Source organism: Phacochoerus africanus, chromosome 1 (assembly GCF_016906955.1).
Source record: "Phacochoerus africanus isolate WHEZ1 chromosome 1, ROS_Pafr_v1, whole genome shotgun sequence".
NCBI lineage: Eukaryota > Metazoa > Chordata > Mammalia > Artiodactyla > Suidae > Phacochoerus > Phacochoerus africanus.
In genome coordinates, this window is record NC_062544.1 from 44,860,141 (window position 1) to 44,878,694 (window position 18,554).

At 35.7% G+C, this 18,554-nt stretch overlaps 1 protein-coding gene across 5 annotated transcripts in view; it reads left to right on the forward strand.

Moving 5' to 3' along the window:
* IL6ST (interleukin 6 cytokine family signal transducer) overlaps nucleotides 1–18,554 on the forward strand; it is a 48,135-nt gene that overhangs the window by 11,453 nt on the left and 18,128 nt on the right. For 3 of the 5 annotated variants that reach the window (XM_047758573.1, XM_047758808.1, XM_047758891.1), the window contains exons 2-6: nucleotides 6,009–6,085; nucleotides 10,379–10,684; nucleotides 11,718–11,838; nucleotides 16,068–16,234; nucleotides 16,755–16,909. In XM_047758573.1, the coding sequence (XP_047614529.1) occupies nucleotides 6,022–6,085; nucleotides 10,379–10,684; nucleotides 11,718–11,838; nucleotides 16,068–16,234; nucleotides 16,755–16,909 (813 nt within the window). In that variant the 5' untranslated portion in view covers nucleotides 6,009–6,021. Of the gene's footprint in view, nucleotides 1–80; nucleotides 166–6,008; nucleotides 6,086–10,378; nucleotides 10,685–11,717; nucleotides 11,839–16,067; nucleotides 16,235–16,754; nucleotides 16,910–18,554 lie in introns of those variants that run through there. The other 2 variants (XM_047758651.1, XM_047758731.1) reach the window with 2 other exon arrangements.

Consider the following 18,554-nt stretch of genomic DNA (forward strand, 5'->3'; position numbering starts at 1 on the left):
GGGGCAGGAATTTAAGAAGTACACATATAATGAATATTATCAAAATCATCCTTCTAAACAAGACTCTCCTCACTCTACAGTGAGACCCAATAAAAAGAGCATGACATTTGGATGAAGACTTAGTTTCAAATCCCCGCTCTTTCACTTACTAATTTTGCAATTTGGGTAAGTAACTGACCCTGTTTGAATTTTTGCTTTTCCTTTTGTAAAGTTCCAATAATTAATCCCTGTCTTTCAAACCCATGGAATGTATAATACCAAGAGTGAACCCTAAACTAAGCTAGAGACTTGGGGTGACCGTAGTGTGTCCTTATAGGTTCATTCTTGGTGAAATGTGCCATTCTGGTGAGTGATGTTAATAAGGTAAGAGGCTCTGCATGTGTGGGGGCAGCAGGTCTGTGGGAAATCTCTTTATCTTCTTCTCAGTTTTGTTGTAAACTTAAAACTACAGTTAAAAAAAATCCACCTTTAAAAAATAAAATAATAATCCCTGCCCTATCCACCTGCTTCCCTAGGATGATAGAAGAATCAAATGAAATAATATACATGAAAACAGTTTGTATATGTGAAATAGCATACAAGTGCTATTATGAGTTCATAATTAGTACTAATAGAATAGAACAGTTTGATAATGTTTTAAATAATTTAATAATCAGTTAATATATGCATAACTGACTTTTTGCACATTTCTTCATAACAACACAGCTGTGTATGACATGATGTAAAAGATGCTATATTGAAATTTTCCCCATCCTGATTCCTACTCAGCTTATGTATTCAATAGATGTTACTTGACCTTCTATTTGGCAGTTGTAGTTCACCTCCTATTCTATAGTTATAGTAGTAATGTTTCTATAGTAACAGTTTATACTGACAGTCTTCCTTACATGCACCGAGAATCTAAATTTATTATTCATGCTTTTTCATTCTATCCTGATTTTTAACAAAGCAAAAAGAAAAAAGAAACTCAAAAATCACAATCCATAAGAATAAAAATAATCTACAAAGGGCTAAAGTATTAAATATTTCTCAATGACTACCCTACTGCCTTTTTTTCTTTTTTTGGGGGGGGGGTCTTTTTAGGGCCGCACCCACCGCATATGGAGGTTCCCAGGCTAGGGGTCTAATCAGAGGTACCGCTGCCGGCCTATGCCAGAGCAACAGCAATGCCAGATCCCCACAGCTCACGGCAACACCGGATCCCCAACCCACATTGAACCTGCAACCTCATGTCTCCTAGTTGGATTCGTTTCCGCTATGCCATAATGGGAACTCCCATCTACTGCCTTTTCTTAAAAAATCCATGGGAATTAAAGTGAATGAGAACAAATAGATTATAAGGATAATCTTAGATTTTTTTCTAATTTTTTAACTAAATTATTCATAAACTTTGTTAATTTAACATTAATAGTTACTTATTATGCATCCTATAGCTCCTTCCAGTATATTACTGTAGCATAGTTGAGGAATTGCTGCAGTAGAACAACCACTTAGTTCTTAGAATAATCCTTTCCTGTATCTGTGATTAGTATCATGTTTTGATTTCATAGGAACTTCCAAGATAATAAAGAGATTCAAGGAAAATCAATATATATGTGCTTGTAGAAAATTCTGCAAGAGATGAGAAAGGATAGTGTTAATAAGAAAATTTTAAATTGAATATTTACTGTCAACAGAATGAAAGGAGGGGAAAAGCAGAGTACTATCAATTCTGTCAATTTTATTTTTTTTTATATTTATTTATTTTGCTTTTTAGGGCTGCACCCTCAGCTTATGGAGATTCCCAGGCTAGGGATCTAATCAGAGGTACATACAGCTTCTGGCCTACACCACAGCCACAGCAATGCCAGATCCGAGCCGTGTCTGCAACCTACACTATAGCTCACGGCAACACCGGATCCTTAACCCACTGAGTGAGGCCAGGGATCGAACCCGCAACCTCATGGTTCCTAGTTGGATTTGTTTCCCCTGCACCATGATGGGAATTCCAATTCTGTCAATTTTAAAACAAGATAAGCTCCCAAATGAAGTGAATTATATTGCATATAATATTTTAGATAGTACCGTTGTAGCTCTATCCCTTAGGTTTGGACTGTGAAATCAGATTCCTTAATATCTGTTCCTTTAGCACATCTATCTCAGTGACAATCCTGTAAAAATTAGGAAACATTACTTTCTGTGAAAATATGAAACCTTCCTTTGCCTATTTTCCTTTTACTTGTGTTTCATGGCACTGCTCAGATAAATCTAATTGCCTTAAAGTAATTGTAAACACTTTCATGGGACCTCTTGTTTCAGAATTTCGTTATAAGACTGTAGTACATAAATAGAAAGATTGCCAATTTTCAGAACTATAAAGAAACCTCTCTGTAGTGTGAACAAGGTACTTGGTCGGGGGAGGTGATCAGGATGACAAGACCACATACTACTCTACCTAGACTTTTGTTGTTGTTTTGATGAACAGTTTAATCATGTAGTGGGTTTTTCTACTCTGGGACTATTAAAAGTGGGAAGTAAGGAAAAATAGGTGGAGGAAAGTGGTACCTGTAACTTAGTTCTTTTAAACCTTTACCTGAGACAGTCTAAACAATTCATCAAGTAATTTTGTTGTAGGGTGACTGTTAGGTAGTTAGGGAGTATAAAAGTGAAGTTAGTATTTCTTTCTTTTTTTCGGGGGGGGCATCCTAATTTATTTATTTTTCGTTTTTGGCTGCCCCATGAAGTTAGTATTTCTATTTAGTAAAATGACACTGTGTTTCAAATGTACTGCTATGAAGCCTTCATCAAGAAATCAGTTTTATCTGGAAAAGATCCACATCGGGTATTTTATTGATTGATTGATTGTCTTTTGTCTTTTTAGGGCTACACCCGCTTATAGAGGTTTCCAGGCTAGGGGTCTAAATGGAGCTACAGCTGCCGGCCTACACCACAGCCACAGCAATGCCAGATATGAGCCGCATTTGCAACGTACACCACAGCTCACAGCAACGCTGGATCCTTAACCCACTGAGCAAGGCCAGGGATTGAACCCGCAACCTCATGGTTCCCAGTCGGACTTGTTTCCACTGTGCCATGACAGGAACTCCCACATCAAGTATTTTAAAATTTATATTTATGACCACATGTATGCTATGTTTGGATATGCCATAATTTACCTAGTCCCCTTTCATGAACATTTAGGTTGCTTCAGCTTTTCACTATTAAAAAGAATCTTAAGTGAATAACCTTGTACATGTATTGTTTTGCTCATATCTATGGGATAACATACTGGAAGTTGAATCATTAAATTTAAACCTGTGTATACTTTAATTTTGATTGGTAATGCAAAACTGGCCATACACCTTTTCTGGGTAGGGTTTTTGTTTTTAACTGACGTATAATTTACAAACAATAAAATTGACAGGTGTACAGTTTTTTGGGAAGGTTATGCCAGTTGACACTGTAACTGGTATTGTACGAAAATGCCTTTATGTCACACTCTCACAACACTTGATAACTTTTTAGTGTTTGTGTTTTTGTCAGTACTCAAAGTGAGAACAGGAGTACAAAGGTTTTAATAGTTTTGTTCGTTTACTATTTGTACTAAATACAACTTACATACAATGAAGTTCACAAATCATAAGTGTGCAACTCATGTTTAATATCCCAGAATGTTCCCCTTCTTTCTTCCCACCACTCTCTCCCCAAAATGATAACCACTGTTCTGACCTATCCTCTAGATTAAGTTAGTTTTTGAACTTAATTTAAAAGGAATCATATAGACTATACTTTTTGTGTGTTTGGTTTCTTCTGTATTATATATGAGATTCAGTCATGTTGTGAGTACCTATAATTTATTATTTTTCATTGCTATGATTCAGTTACTTGAATATATCACAATTTATTCTACATTTATGGATTTTTTTGTTTGTTATTTTGCCATTTCTTGGGCCGCTCTTGCGGCATATGGAGGTTCCCAGGCTAGGGGTCGAATCGGAGCTGTAGCCACCGGCCTATGCCAGAGCCACAGCAATGTGAGATCTGAGCCGCGTCTGCAACCTACGCCACAGCTCACGGCAACGCCGGATCGTTAACCCACTGAGCAAGGGCAGGGACCGAACCTGCAACCTCATGGTTCCTAGTCGGATTCGTTAACCACTGCGCCATGACGGGAACTCCCATTTATGGATTTTTAGTTGCTTTCAACTTTCAGCTTTTATGAATAAAACTTACATGAACATTCTATTACATGTCTTGAAAGAGTTTGGTTCTCATTTGTTTTGGCTGTACACTTTACCTGGGTAGGTTTGGTTTGTTTGTTTTTAATTGATGTCTGATTTATAAACAAATTCCAGCAACTTTTAGTGTAGTTTGTTACAAAAGTTTCCCATGGGTCTCTCAGATTTCTGCATGTCACATGAACAAAAACCCTGCCTTTTTTCCAGACTATCTTTTAAAGGGCATTGGAAGGTAGAAATGGTGGCTTTCCATAGAGCAAAAGGCAGGTTGCTTATAGCTCTGGAAAATAGAAGTATTGTCTTCCTTCCAAAGTAAAGGGCAGGTGTGCTTACTGCTGTTTTAAAAGGTTCAGGTTTCCAATAAACTTAGTCTTCCTCTTCTGTAACACAACCCACTGCATGTACAGGTGTTACATGACTCTTTTTCACAATGCTCTGTGAATTGGGGCTCAGGCAACTGGCACAAGAAAATGCTGATAACTGACTACTGCTCCTGGTATGACTAGTAAAGTTGTTTGTCTCTGACTCAAAAATCTTAGGTCTTCTGCCAATACCCATGAAACTGACAGGCTAACTTGTTAGCTTGGAAGTAGGGTCAAATCTCAAAGCCTTCACAGTTCTTTACACAATTTGGTGAATTTTGACAAATATACAGAATCTTGTCACCACCACAATCAAGTCATAGTAGGTTTCTGTCATCCCAGAAAGTTCCTTTGTACCATTTTACATCTGTTGCCCTTCCCCACCTCAGCCCTAGCCAACTTCTATTCTGCTTTCTGTCACTCTAGTTTTGCCATTTGTTGAATTTCCCATGCATAGAACTTTACATTATTTAGCCTGTTGTGTCTGGCTTCTTTCATTTAGAATGATGCTTTTGACATTCATTCATACTATATTGCATGTATCACTCGTTTATTCCCTTTTTCTGCTGAGTGGTATTCAATTGTATGGATATACCATTGTTTGGATATTTGTCTATCCACTCACCAGTTGATGGACATTTGGTTTATTTCTAGTTTAGGACTACTATGAATAAAACTACTGACTGAGTATATGTCTTCATGTGGACACATTTTTATTTCTCTTGGGTACATTCTTAGGAGTGGAAATGCTGAGTCTTACGATGGGCTTTTAACTTGGTAAAGAACTGCCAAATTGTTTTCTAGAGTGTCTTTATCATCTTGCATTACTCTCTGGATTGTTTTAATTTGTATCTCATTATGGGTGAGGTTGAAAGTATCATTTTATGTGTTTGAGTTACTTATATTTCCTTCTCTATAAAATTGCCTATTCAACTCATCCATGACTTTTAGAAAAAATAGCTAAGATGAAGTGTTGGGATTTTTTTAGTGATTTGTAGGCATTCTTCATATGTCGGGATATTTTTGGTCATGCTTTGAATTATAAGCTTTTTTTCCATTTTGCAAATTATCTTTTGAAGTTGCTAATGGTGGGGTTTGCCATGTAGAGATTTGTCTCTTAAGCTCTCAGTCTCGTACGGTATTTATTAATCATGCAAGTCTTCATTATAGAAACAAGATTGCCCTTTTAATTAACCTTAAAGTATAAATTATATTTCCCAGCAATATTTTCTGTAGCTATAATTTTCATGGGAACAAAGAAAATACTCTGAAGACTTAAACTTGTTTGCTGCATTCTCATAAAAATTTTACCACCTTTTAGAAAACAGCTATTCAGTGGAAAGAAAAGAGCTTTAGAAATTGTGTCCTAATTTATTATATTTGATAAGAGAAGAAATATTTAAAATAATATTACCTGTGTCTTTTACAGAAATATATGCAAGATGTTGACACTGCAAACTTGGGTAGTGCAAGCCTTGTTTATTTTCCTCACCACTAAATGTAAAGGTAAGGTTCATGAAATACCCTACTTCCCAATTTCACAAATTAGATTTGTGTATTGTTACATAATTAAGCTTATGCTTAATAATTATGTAATTGTGCTTGTATATTTATTCTTGTAGGATCATTGTTGGGTGAATGATATTGTCTTAACAATGAATTTAAGAAGTAAAAATACTCTTGGTAAATTATAATTTATATAATTTGAGTTGAAACACTGAATTATTCAGTAATCCTTAGTGCTATTTAGCTATACTAACAGTGACTTTAACGTAGGGAAGGAAAAAAAATTTTTTTTAAATAAAGAAAGTGGAAAAATATCTGTCAATTTTTATTTCTTTGCTTTTAATTTATTTATTCATTTTTGGTCTTTTTAGGGCTACACTCGGGCCATATGGAAGTTCCCAGGCCACAGCAACGTGGGATCTGCAACCTACACCACAGCTCACGGCAACACTGTATCCTTAACCCACTGAGTGAGGCCAGGCATCCAACCCAAGTCCTCATGGATACTATTTGGGTTTGTTACCACTGAGCCACAATGGGAAATCCCCAGATCTGTTAATTTTTAGTGCTTCACTCCTTAATAGCCAAAGATGTCACTAGAATAAAGAGATCACCTAGAGTAATATGGCTCGAACTGGTGCACAGCCTGTCTGAGAACTGATTGTTATTGGTCCATATTAAGTACAGAAATTAATAATAAATGTTAAGAAACTTTTAACAATTTGACATACCATTGACATCCAACCATGTGGGCTTGCCTCATTCAACATAATATAAAACAAAAGTATAAGTGAAAACTTGGGAGGAAAAAAAACCCTAAACTGATCCTTCACCACAGATGGTTTGAGAAGCACTGCTGTAAATCAAACCTTCAAATCCAAGAATGCAGCCTTTTAAACACTTGAAGTGACACAAACCTTATGTTGAATTTTTTCTTATTTAAAAGTCTTTCCTTATTCCTGAACCCAAATTTTCCTCCTTGGTAACTCTTTCTCATTAATCCTAGAAATTCTTCTAGAATAGGACCACTTTGCTTTCCCACTGTTCACATCATCAGGTACTGAAGGACTGCTTTCTTGTGTCTCTAACCTTTCTTCCCCAAGTTAAACTTACTAAGTTATCCTATTATTCTTTATAGGACTTGACGTCCAGCCCATATGTGCCAATTACCCTCCTGACTCTTCTTTTGGTTTTACATATCACATTTAAAATGTAAAATCATCCTACCTCTCCTACTTACCAACTATGGAATTTTAAGGATTCACTTAACTTTTGTCTCAGCATTCCTTAATTTGTGTAAGATGGGGGTAATAGTGGTCCTTAACTCCAGTGTTATTTTGAGAATTAAACGAGTTAATATACAGAAGACATTTGCACAGTGCCTGGCCCAGAGTAAGCATTGTAAATATGTTTATGACTGAGATGAACTAGACATGGTCTGAGTATAGTGATTTTATTACTTACTTTAATCCAAACATCATTTTTATTAAAGCAATGTAGCTTTTTACAGGCTAATATACACCATAGTTTCTTGTTAAGCTACCAGTCAGTAAAGATTCTCAGGTTATTTTCGCATGAATTACTTTTAAGCCATTTCTCCCTCACCCTATATTTATTTCTTATCAACCTAAATCATTTTTTCTCTTAAAAAATCATTTTATTAGTCTTAGCCTATCAGCCTAGTCTTTCAACATAATCTTGATTCCTAACATTATCATCCAGATTGCTGGCAATCTATTATAGTCTTGTCCTTGGCTAATTTGATGTGTTTATATCTGTGTGTGTGTGTCTCTCTCACAATCCTGTTTTCCCCCAGAATTGTTGATAATAGGACTACAGTATTTATTGCTACCTCACAGGTTACTCCAAAACGTCATGCATTAAAATGACAATACTTGGAGTTCCCTTCATGGCTAAGCGGTTAATGAACCCGACTAGGAACCATGAGGATGCAGGTTCAATCCCTGGCCTCGCTGAGTAGGTTAAGGATCCAATGTTGCCACGAGCTGTGGTGTAGGCTGGCAGCTGTAACTATGATTTGACCCCTAACCTGGGAACCTCCATATGTTGTGGGTGCAGCCCTAAAAAGCAAAAAAGCAAAAAAAGAAAAAAAACAAAAAACAAAAAACAATACAATTCTCATGGTTTATGTGGGTCAGGAATACAGACAAGCATAGTCGAACTGATTCTTCTTTGTTCTGTGATAGCTGGGGTCTCAGCTAGTATAATCAAAGATTGTGGTCTGGAATCATCTAAAGACTCATTCATTTAAATGTCTGGTGTTGATGCTGGCTATAGGCTGAGGGCTTTGCTATGGCTGTTGGTCAGAACACCATGCATGGTCTCTCCTGAGGCTTTGGCTTCCTTCCATGTGACTAGACTCCAAGGGCAAATGTTCCAAGACAGAAAGAAAGCTAGTTAGAAGTTGTGTTGCTTTGATGATCTTAGCACTCTTGCTTGGCTGGGTCAGACATACTGCACCCATACAGATCTGTGGACAGGGGTGAATATAGACCTTATTTCCTTGTAGAAGGAGTATCAGTCACTTTGTAAGATGAGCATGTGGGATGGGATACATATATTTTTATGACCTTTGGAAAATACAGTCTGCCCCCAGGACCAGGGGTAGGCACTTCAGCATATATATACTACTCAGGACCTCCCTCTTATTGACTTTTTTCTTAATCAGTGATTTTTATATATGTGTAATTAACTAATTAAAAAGCTATGAAACTTCTGCTTCTATAGATCAAGAATAGCCAAATAATCAGCAGTCTTGTAATGTTCATTCTAACATCTGTTACGGTGTATTCTAACCCACAATTTGTCTTGTCTGCATGGGTGTCCCAACTAACTTTATCAAATAACTTTTTAAAAATTAAAATACTCTCTAAAATTTGATCTCAGATATCCTGATAGCCCTATAAAGCTTCAAATCCCATTGGAAAAATGGATTCACTAAAGGAAGCTGCCTTAAATTTCTAGAGAGTGAAAATAGAGAAAGAGAATAGAATCAAGCCAAACAGTTGGGAATTTTACCTTTATGTAATAGGTAGCCATTAAATAATTTAAGAAAATGGCTTAATCATTTTTAAACAGTAACTCTGGCAGCTCTATGTAGTATAAATTAGAAGGAGGTCAGATTGTGGTATAATATGGCCTGAACACCAGCAGCCAAAATAGGGTTGATGAGAAGAAGCTGATTGACACATTAAGAATAGAGAACCAACAAGACTCAGGGAGTATTGGAAGAGGCTAATTAGAGTGGGATGTTGAAGGACTACCAGGTTATCTGGCCTGGATGCCTGGATGGGAGTGGCAGTGTTAGCAGAGGTATAGAAATAAGAGTAAGAAAGAAAAAGTTTGGAAAGGACTGTGATGCATATAGTTTTAGACATGTACTTATGGAATATTGCAGCTGGATATCTTATAAGCCATTAAAAACAAAGGAATTTAGAACCAGAGAACAGGGGTTTAGACATTATCAAAATGAAGTAGGTGATAGTTAAAGCATATGGTTATGTCTTTTTTTTAATATACATTTTGATTCCTTGTTTTTTAATATGGGGTTTTATCCCTTGTGCTTTTTGTTAAAACCAGTATATGGGGACCTACTGTATAACACAGGCAACTCAATCCAGTAGTCTGTGATGGTCTATATGAGGAAAGAATCTGAAAGAGAATGGATATGTATACATGTATAACTGAATCACTTTGTTGTAAACACATTGTAAATCAGTTGTACTTCAAAAAAAAAAAACCTTAAAAATGAAAAAAAAACCCAGTATATTTGGCCATCTTATTCTATCCCTTCAGTTTTTTGTTGCTTCCTTTCTCTTTCCTTTGTCTGATTTTGCTATATGAACAATGTATGCTACCTTTCCGTGCCTTCGTCTGCACCTCCAAAGGCATTCAGGATTGGCCAGGAACAGAGATCACTGACTGACTTCTGGAGGGTCTGAATCAAGGAACAGGATTGGTGGAGGAGCAAATAAGAATCATGCTGCAGGCAAACCATTTCCTAAAGCAAAGTTAAAATGTTATAAAAAAGGGCTGAAGCTTGCTTAGGGCTTTTTTTTTTTTTTTTTTTAATCTAGCTCTTATCTGCCATATAATTAGTATATTTCTTTATAAATTAGACATTAAATTCTGAAATTAACTTTTACTGTTTTTTTTCTTCTGTGTCTTTATAGATATTTTAGTGAAGAATGAGGAACTGCATTGATAAGGAATATTATTTTGTACCAGAAAAATTCAGTCCATTTTTATATTTTCTGTTATTGTTCTTTTCAGGTGAACTTCTAGATCCATGTGGTCATATCAACCCTGAATCTCCAGTTATACAACTTGGATCTAATTTTACAGCAGTTTGTGTTCTAAAGGAAAAATGTATGGATCATTATCATGTAAATGCTAGTTACATTTTCTGGAAAACAAATCATGTTACTGTTCCTTATGAGCAATATAATGTCATAAACAGAACAGCATCTAGTGTCACATTTAGAGATATATCTTTATTAAATATTCAACTCACTTGTAACATCCGTACCTTTGGACAGATTGATCAGAATGTTTATGGAATCCGAATCATTTCAGGCTGTAAGTTTTGTTTTACTTTTTTCTTTTTCAGACTTTGTCATGACTGTTTAAACTTTTAAGTCTGTTGTCTATTGCTCTTTATGAAATGCAGTAACTCAGCTCAATGAGTTTTGGACTAATTTATTTAAAAAAAAAATAAGCTTAGAACCAAAAGCCTAAAGTGTAACACAAGTTTTATAGTTTTGCTAAACGTCAGACATCTGTCAGTTTCCTAGAAAATATATTTTGACATGAGACAACCCCAAAAATATTGAATTGAAATATGTGACTGGGAATTCCTGTTGTGGCTCAGTGGTTAACAAACCCCACTAGTATCCATGAGGACGCATATTCAATCTCTGCCTCCATTAGTGAGTTAAGGATCTGTGTGGCAGTGAGCCGTGGTATAGGTCGCAGACACAGCTCAGATCCCACGTAGATGTGGCCATGGCATGGGTTTTCAGCTATAGCTCCCCTTTGACCCCTTGCTTGGGAACCTCCACATGCCACGGATGCAGTCCTGAATACTAGAGAGAGACCTTCATCTGTGTTGAAGTAAATAAGTAAACTTAGTATGATCCAAGAATGGCTTACCAAATTTATAGGTCACTTAAAACTAATTTTGGCATTTGCTTCTTTTTTGCAGCAAAATTTGGGAAGGCAATAGGGAGAGAAATATAAATGAATTATTTTGCTTCTCTTTAATTGACTCCTGCTAACATGCAGATACTACGTTTTAAAATACACTTGATGAAGTTAGTTGATAATACTATCCAGCTATAAAGTCGATTTTGTGTAGAAAATTAATATGAAACTTACTAGTTACTGACAATTGTGATAGAAAATGTATATTACTGTGTTTGAGTTTAAATAGAAAAGAAATGAATTTTTCTTTTATTTATGCCTGGTCTTTTATTATGTTCTTTTTTTCTTGAGTTTTTTTTTTTTTTTTCCTGTCGAGTTTAGTTTGTTTTAAATGTCTTGGGTAGTATACAAATTGTGTGTTATATGTGAATATAAAGCATTTTGAAAATTGCTGTTTTTCCTCCTTTAGTGCCTCCAGAAAAACCTAAAAATTTGAGTTGTATTGTGAATGAAGGAAAGAAAATGATGTGTCAGTGGGATCCTGGAAGGGAAACACACCTGGAAACAAACTTCACTTTAAAATCTGAATGGCAAGTTTTAAACTTGTTATGCATTGAATTTATTAAGTTGCCGTTTTGTGCTAGAATTCTTATTTTGTCAAGTATTAATATTAAATGCAAGTTTTTAAACATTTTATTTTAGAATATCTGAAACATGAAAGTAGAAGGAATAGTATAAGAAATCCTCATGTGCTTATATCCAGCTTCAATAATGATCAGCTCTTGACCAGTCTTACTTTATATATACCCCACCCCAGTTTGTCCTAAAGAAACTCTAGACATCATGTTCTCTCATCCATGAATACTTTAATACATGTCTCCAAAACGTAAGGGCCGTCTCATTCATACGTATTTTAGTACGTATCTCTAAAACATAGGGACACTTTAAAAAAAATCACGACTGCTTACCATTATTATTTTGCCTTTTTTTTTAGGGCTGTACCAGTGCCACATGGATGTACCCAGGCTACGGGTCAAATCAGAGCTACAGTTGTTGGCCTACTCCACGGCCACAGTAGCTCAGGATCTGAAACGTATCTGCAATCTACGCCACAGCTCACGGCAGTGCCAGATCCTTAGCCCCCTGATCAAGGCCAGGGATTGAACCTGTGTCCTCATGTATAGAATTCTCATTCCTTTCTGAGACACAACAGGAACTCCGACTACATACCATTATTACACCCAGATATAATTGAAACAATTTTCATATTGTCACATTTTTAATTAGTGTTCAAATTTCCCTAGTTGTCTTATAAATAAATATGTATATTTTTGCCTTTGTTCAAATCAGTATTTAAATAATCACCATGTGTTACCAATTAATAGGTCTTGTCTCTCTTAACTATAGGTTTCACCTTTCTTCTTTCTTTCCCTTTACAATTCAGTTGTTAAAATAGTGGCATACATTGTAACATATTCCTATGTCTTTTTATTTCCTAATACTTGCCATTAGATCTAGATACTTAATCAGGTTTGAGTTTGATTTCTTACTTTTCCGAAATAATTCATAGGAGTGATAGGTACTTTCATTGGGAACTACCATATAATGCTTGTTTTTCTTATACTGAGATTGAGCAATGGTTTCAGGTATTATAAAATTCCCCATTTTTTTTTTTTTTTTTTAAGTAAAAAAAGGTTGGGAGTTCCCATCGTGGTGCAGTGGTTAATGAATCCTACTAGGAACCATGAGATTGCGGGTTCGGTCCCTGCCCTTGCTCAGTGGGTTAACAATCCGGTTTTGCCGTGAGCTGTGGTGTAGGTGTCAGACGCGGCTTGGATCCCGAGTTGCTGTGGCTCTGACGTAGGCTGGCGGCTACAGCTCCGATTAGACCCCTAGCCTGGGAACCTCCATATGCCGCGAGAGCAGCCCAAAGAAATAGCAAAAAGATAAATAAATAAATAAATAAATAAATAAATAAATAAAAATTTAAAAAATTTTAAAAAGTTAAAAGAATTTCACAGTGAATATTTATACATATTTATTACCTGGATTCTACAAGTAACATTTTATTATATTCGTTTTATCACATACCTATTTATCTGTGCATCCTATCAATCTATCTCTCTCTCTTTTTTTTCTAGTACATTTCAAAGTGAGTTAGACATTCATATACTTCACCCTTAATCATGTCAACAGTGGCTTTTCTGCTGTGGTGCAATGGGCTATGTGTCTGGTGTTGCCGCAGCTGAGGCACAGATTTGATCCCTGGACTGGGAACTTTCATATGCCTCGAATGCAGCCCAAAAAATGACTTCAGCATTTACATCAACTACACTAATTAACTAGACATTTCCAAAAATAGATATGTTTTTGTTTTTAGGTAAAATTTATCACTTATGATATACTTACATATCCTCAGTGAGTTTTGGCTGGTGCACATATATGCACCTGTGTAACTCACCTCTGTCAAGTATAGGACATTACTAACATGCTCATACCCCTTGCCAGTCCATCCCAACCATCACTCTGTTTTGCCCCATTCCACAAGGCAACTGCTTGTCTCATTTTCTTCACTATAGATTTTTGCCTATTCCAGAGTGTCATATAAATGGAATAATAAGGTATGTGCTCTTTTGTGAAACGATCATGACTCAGCAGAGTTGTTTTGGAATTTAACTGTGTTGCTTCCATTTGTTTTTCACTTAAAGGTTTAAATAGTCATCAGTGATCATTATTTGTATATGAGGTTCAAAATAGTGGTATTCTATTTTTTCCTTTTTTTTTTTCACCTGAAATACTTAAAGAAAACTTCTGCATCAACTGTTTGTTACCCTAAGGTATAGTTCATATTAGAGTAACAAAATGGTGTTAATGTTAGTTATTCAGTAACCCTTTATTAATCAGTTTTATGATAACTTGATTCCCTAGCATCCGCCAAAGGTAGATAATAAGGGGAATTTCCCCTCATTCTGAATTGTTTCTTAAACATATTTACTGTGTTTTAGTCCATTATAGTTCTTCTTCTTAATACTACAATTGTCCCATCTTGGATTAGTGGGAACTTTTCTGATTGGCTCATCCTTTTGACACAACTTCATTAATCTTTGATAACTTCCCGATCTGTGATATGACATGATGTTCCAGGTTCATCTTAATATATTTTCTGCCCCAGACCCAGAATCACCCATTTCCCAAGTAGTCATGGTTTCATTTAATGTGAGATACGATTTAGAGACTATTGTCTGAGTGCTGGGAGCTCATTGCTGCTGAGTTTTTGTTTCTAGGCTTTTTCAGTAGAAAGAACTAAGAATTTTTTAAGGTAAAATACATAATGAATTAATACTGATATTTCCAATTTAAAATCCAGACTATGGGTTTTTGCTTAATTCATCTGACATCTGTATCTCCTTTCTTCTATGCTGAAAACCTTAGTCCCCAGCAACATCAACGTAATTATTCATTTGCTTTATTCCATAGTAAACGCAGCAGCTGTAGAATAACAATATGATTAGCACCAACAATATGATCACTAAAAAGAATTTTAAGATTGTTTCTCTTTCATGAGGGTATAATTAAATTACTATTTCAAAGTCACTTAAAATAGTTCCTTTCTGTGTGTTATAACACCAACTCAGTACAAGAATTCACGTGTTTTATTTGGCTTTTGGTTTTTAAGAATTTTCTTAATTGTGTAAAACAATAAATTAATGCAAATAATCAGATTTCATAAGTAAGATTATTCACAAAAGTCTCAGTTCCCTGTCTCTGGAGGTTACTTGTTTTGGTTTGATGGGGTGGCTGTTTTTTGTTTTGGCCACACCCCAGCCATGCGAAGGCTCTAGGGCCAAGGGACTCATGGCACAGCTGTAACCAGAGCCACAGCAATGACAGTGCTAGATTCTTAACCCACTGAGCTACAAGGGACCTCCTCTTTTGGTTTAGTTTTGATTTATCTTTCTATTTTAAAAATAGTGTGTATATATAAATATTTTTAATTGATCCATAATTTAAACATAAGTTTGTAAATGTAGTAATATCACTTGAAACTTTCTGTAGTGGTAGAAATCAGAAAGTGGTTGCCTGGGTTTCGTTGGAAAAGGGGCTGAGGGAATTTTCTGGGGTTATAGAAATTCTTATACCTCTCCTCCCACATCCTGTCATAATGTACTTTGAAAAAGCACACTGTGTTTAAAGACATTTCAGGTAAAGATTCTATTTCAGGAAAGCAAAGAAACAGTACTAACATTACAGGAAATGGATAACTTTTAGAGAAGGGTCAATGGGGATAGAGCATAACATTCTAAATATGTGATATTCTTGAAAATTTAAGATATAGATCAAACTTAGTTTTAAAGAGAAACAAGCGAGTTTTTAAGAAATTTGCCTTTTTTTTTTTTTTTTTGTCTTTTCTAGGCCCACTCCCAGGGCATATGGAGGTTCCCAGGCTAGGGGTCTAATTGGAGCTGTAGCTGCCAGCCTATGCCATGGCCACAGCAATGTGGGATCTGAGCCGCGTTTGCAACCTACACCACAGCCCATGGCGACACCGGATCCTTAACCCACTGAGCAAGGCCAGGGATCGAACCTGCAACCTCGTGGTTCATAGTCAGATTCGTTAACCACTGAGCCATGATGGGAACTCCAATAAATTTTACTTGCTTTAAGTGATCAACAGTTTATTCCAAACTTACTGGAACTAATTTATTTTCTCTAAGCTATAATAATCTGAGTCTCATCAAACTCTTTTTAAGTAACTTTTTTCATTCCAGTTTTTCAAATCTATATTTTTAATGACTGATTCTACTATTTTTGCATTTAGGGCAACAGAGAAGTTTGACGATTGTAAAGCAAAACGTGATATCCCCACATCATGCACCGTTGATTATTCTCCTGTGTATTTTGTCAACATCGAAGTCTGGGTAGAAGCAGAGAATGCCCTTGGGAAGGTTACCTCAGATCATATCAATTTTGATCCAGTAGATAAAGGTAGTTATAAACCTAAATTTGAGAATTTATTAAAATGCACAGTGGTTTATAAATTTGTTTTAAGTTTATTGTGGAGGCAAGCATTTATTATCTAAGTGACTTTTATAGATTCACTTTATCAGCATTAAAAATAATCTGAAAAAAAATCCATAATCTAATCACACAGCTGTTTTAGCTTTGAATGTTACCTTCTGCTGTTTGTCCAAATATCAAACATTTTATAACACTGTAATCATAGTATACATGCCCCATTTTTATTTTTTTATTTTCATAAATCATAAATATTTGTCTTTGGTATCTGAATGTGAGAAGTTTAACAGATGTAATAAACTAACAAGAAAAAACTAAAGTTTCTTTAGAAACTTTCCATTATAATTGTATGGCATAGCATTGTTTTAGAGAAAATCGTTCATTTGGTGAGAATACATGAGTACTGTGAAATAAAATACAAAGAGTATATTTAAGTTTGTGTAAGAAGTTGTAAAATACGATAAACATTAGCATCTATTTTATTCCTCAGTGAAGCCCAATCCACCACATAATTTATCAGTCAGCAACTCAGAGGAACTATCTAGTATTTTAAAATTGACATGGATCAACTCAAGTATTAGGAATTTTATAAGACTGAAATACAACATTCAGTATAGGACCAAAGCTGCCTCAACTTGGAACCAGGTAAATTGAAAGTTACTGTTTATTCAAATAGTCTTTCTTGCAAGCCACTAACCTAAAAGTCTCAATTATTTTTTGAAGGTCTTAAGTTTCTGGTTATGTGAAATATTTTGCTTGACACCTCTTCTAGATGTGTATTTCAAGCAAGGACCAACAGGAAGATATCCAGATAGAAAATACAGCAGAAATATAGGGTTTTTGTTTTTTTTTTTTTTTTGGTCTTTTCTAGGGCCACACTCATGGCATGTGAAGGGTACCAGGCTAGGTGGAGCTGTAGACGCTGGCCTGTGCCACAGCAATGCGGCATCCGAGCCATGTGTGGGACCTATACCACAGCTCACGGCAATCCTGGATCCTTAGCCCACTGAGCGAGGCCAGGGATCAAACCTGCAGCCTCATGGTTCCTAGTCAGATTCATTAACCACTGAGCCACAATGGGAACTCCAGCAAAACTGTAGATTCTAAGTGGAATGTGGAAGTGCAGCATGATAAGAAATAGCATTTTCTATTGGACCATAAATAACAAGAAGCAGATAAAGTGGAAGAGTAGAAGTGAAGCAATTAGATGTATAAGGTAGAGCAGGAGTTAGCAAACTACATCTGCAGGCCAAATTCAGCCTGTCACCTGTTTTTGTAAATAAAGTTTTATTGGAACACAGCCACACACATTTATTTTTACAGTCTCTAGCTACTTTTTGTGCTGCATAGAAAGAGCTGAGTAGTTGGCAATAGAGACTGTCTGGCCTACAGCCTAAAATATTTACAATCTAGCCCTTTATAGAAAGTTTGCCAGCCCATGAGGTAGAAGAAGGGATTGGTAGAGAATTTGTAAGACTGAAAAAGAAAAGGACAGTGTACCCCAAAATTATGCTACCAGCAAAAGAAATACTTAGAGCTTTTAAAAAGGCCATCACCATAGCATCAAACTCCATATACTAGTCTTTGTTATAACCCCATGTATCATCATCAGATGCTTTTGCTTTGTTTCTGTGGTTAAAGTAATGAGCTCAGAAGGAAATTGAGCCTGTGACCTTCCTACTTCTGTCCTTCCTTCCACTTATCTAAAGGGTTCAGAATACAGTCAGAAAAAGAAAAAAACAAAAAAAATTAATACTTCATGTGATACATAAGGATTTTACAGAAAGGATACATGCCAGAAATTCTTCAAAATATTTTTTAACACTATAAAATCTTAATGCATTGGACAAAAAAGACTAACTATTTTGCATTCAATATTGAAATTCAGTATTTTGTATTCAGTATTGAAATTTCAGAGTGGTTAGGAAGAATATGGTTTTTATTTACATTTAGTCTCCTCTATCTTTTAAAGATAGAAAACCAGGGTTTCTATCTTTGTAGAAAACCAAGTTTATCTACAAAGATGGCATTTGTTTTTCTTAATTGGGCTGGATATCTTCCTTTTGCCTATTTAGATATACACTCTACCTTTCTCCATCCTACTCTTTGTCTTGTCTGACCTGTATGAATTTTATCTGATGGTTTCCTCTAGTTCCTAATTGATGGGAAAAGGGGTGCTGACAAAAGACGGAAGAGATGGAAGTAAAGTCAGCATATTTTCCCTACTTCCTCCTGTCTGTCAACCTAAGGTCACAGGTGTGGCCTTGTTTTTCCAGGTGTTGGTACCACC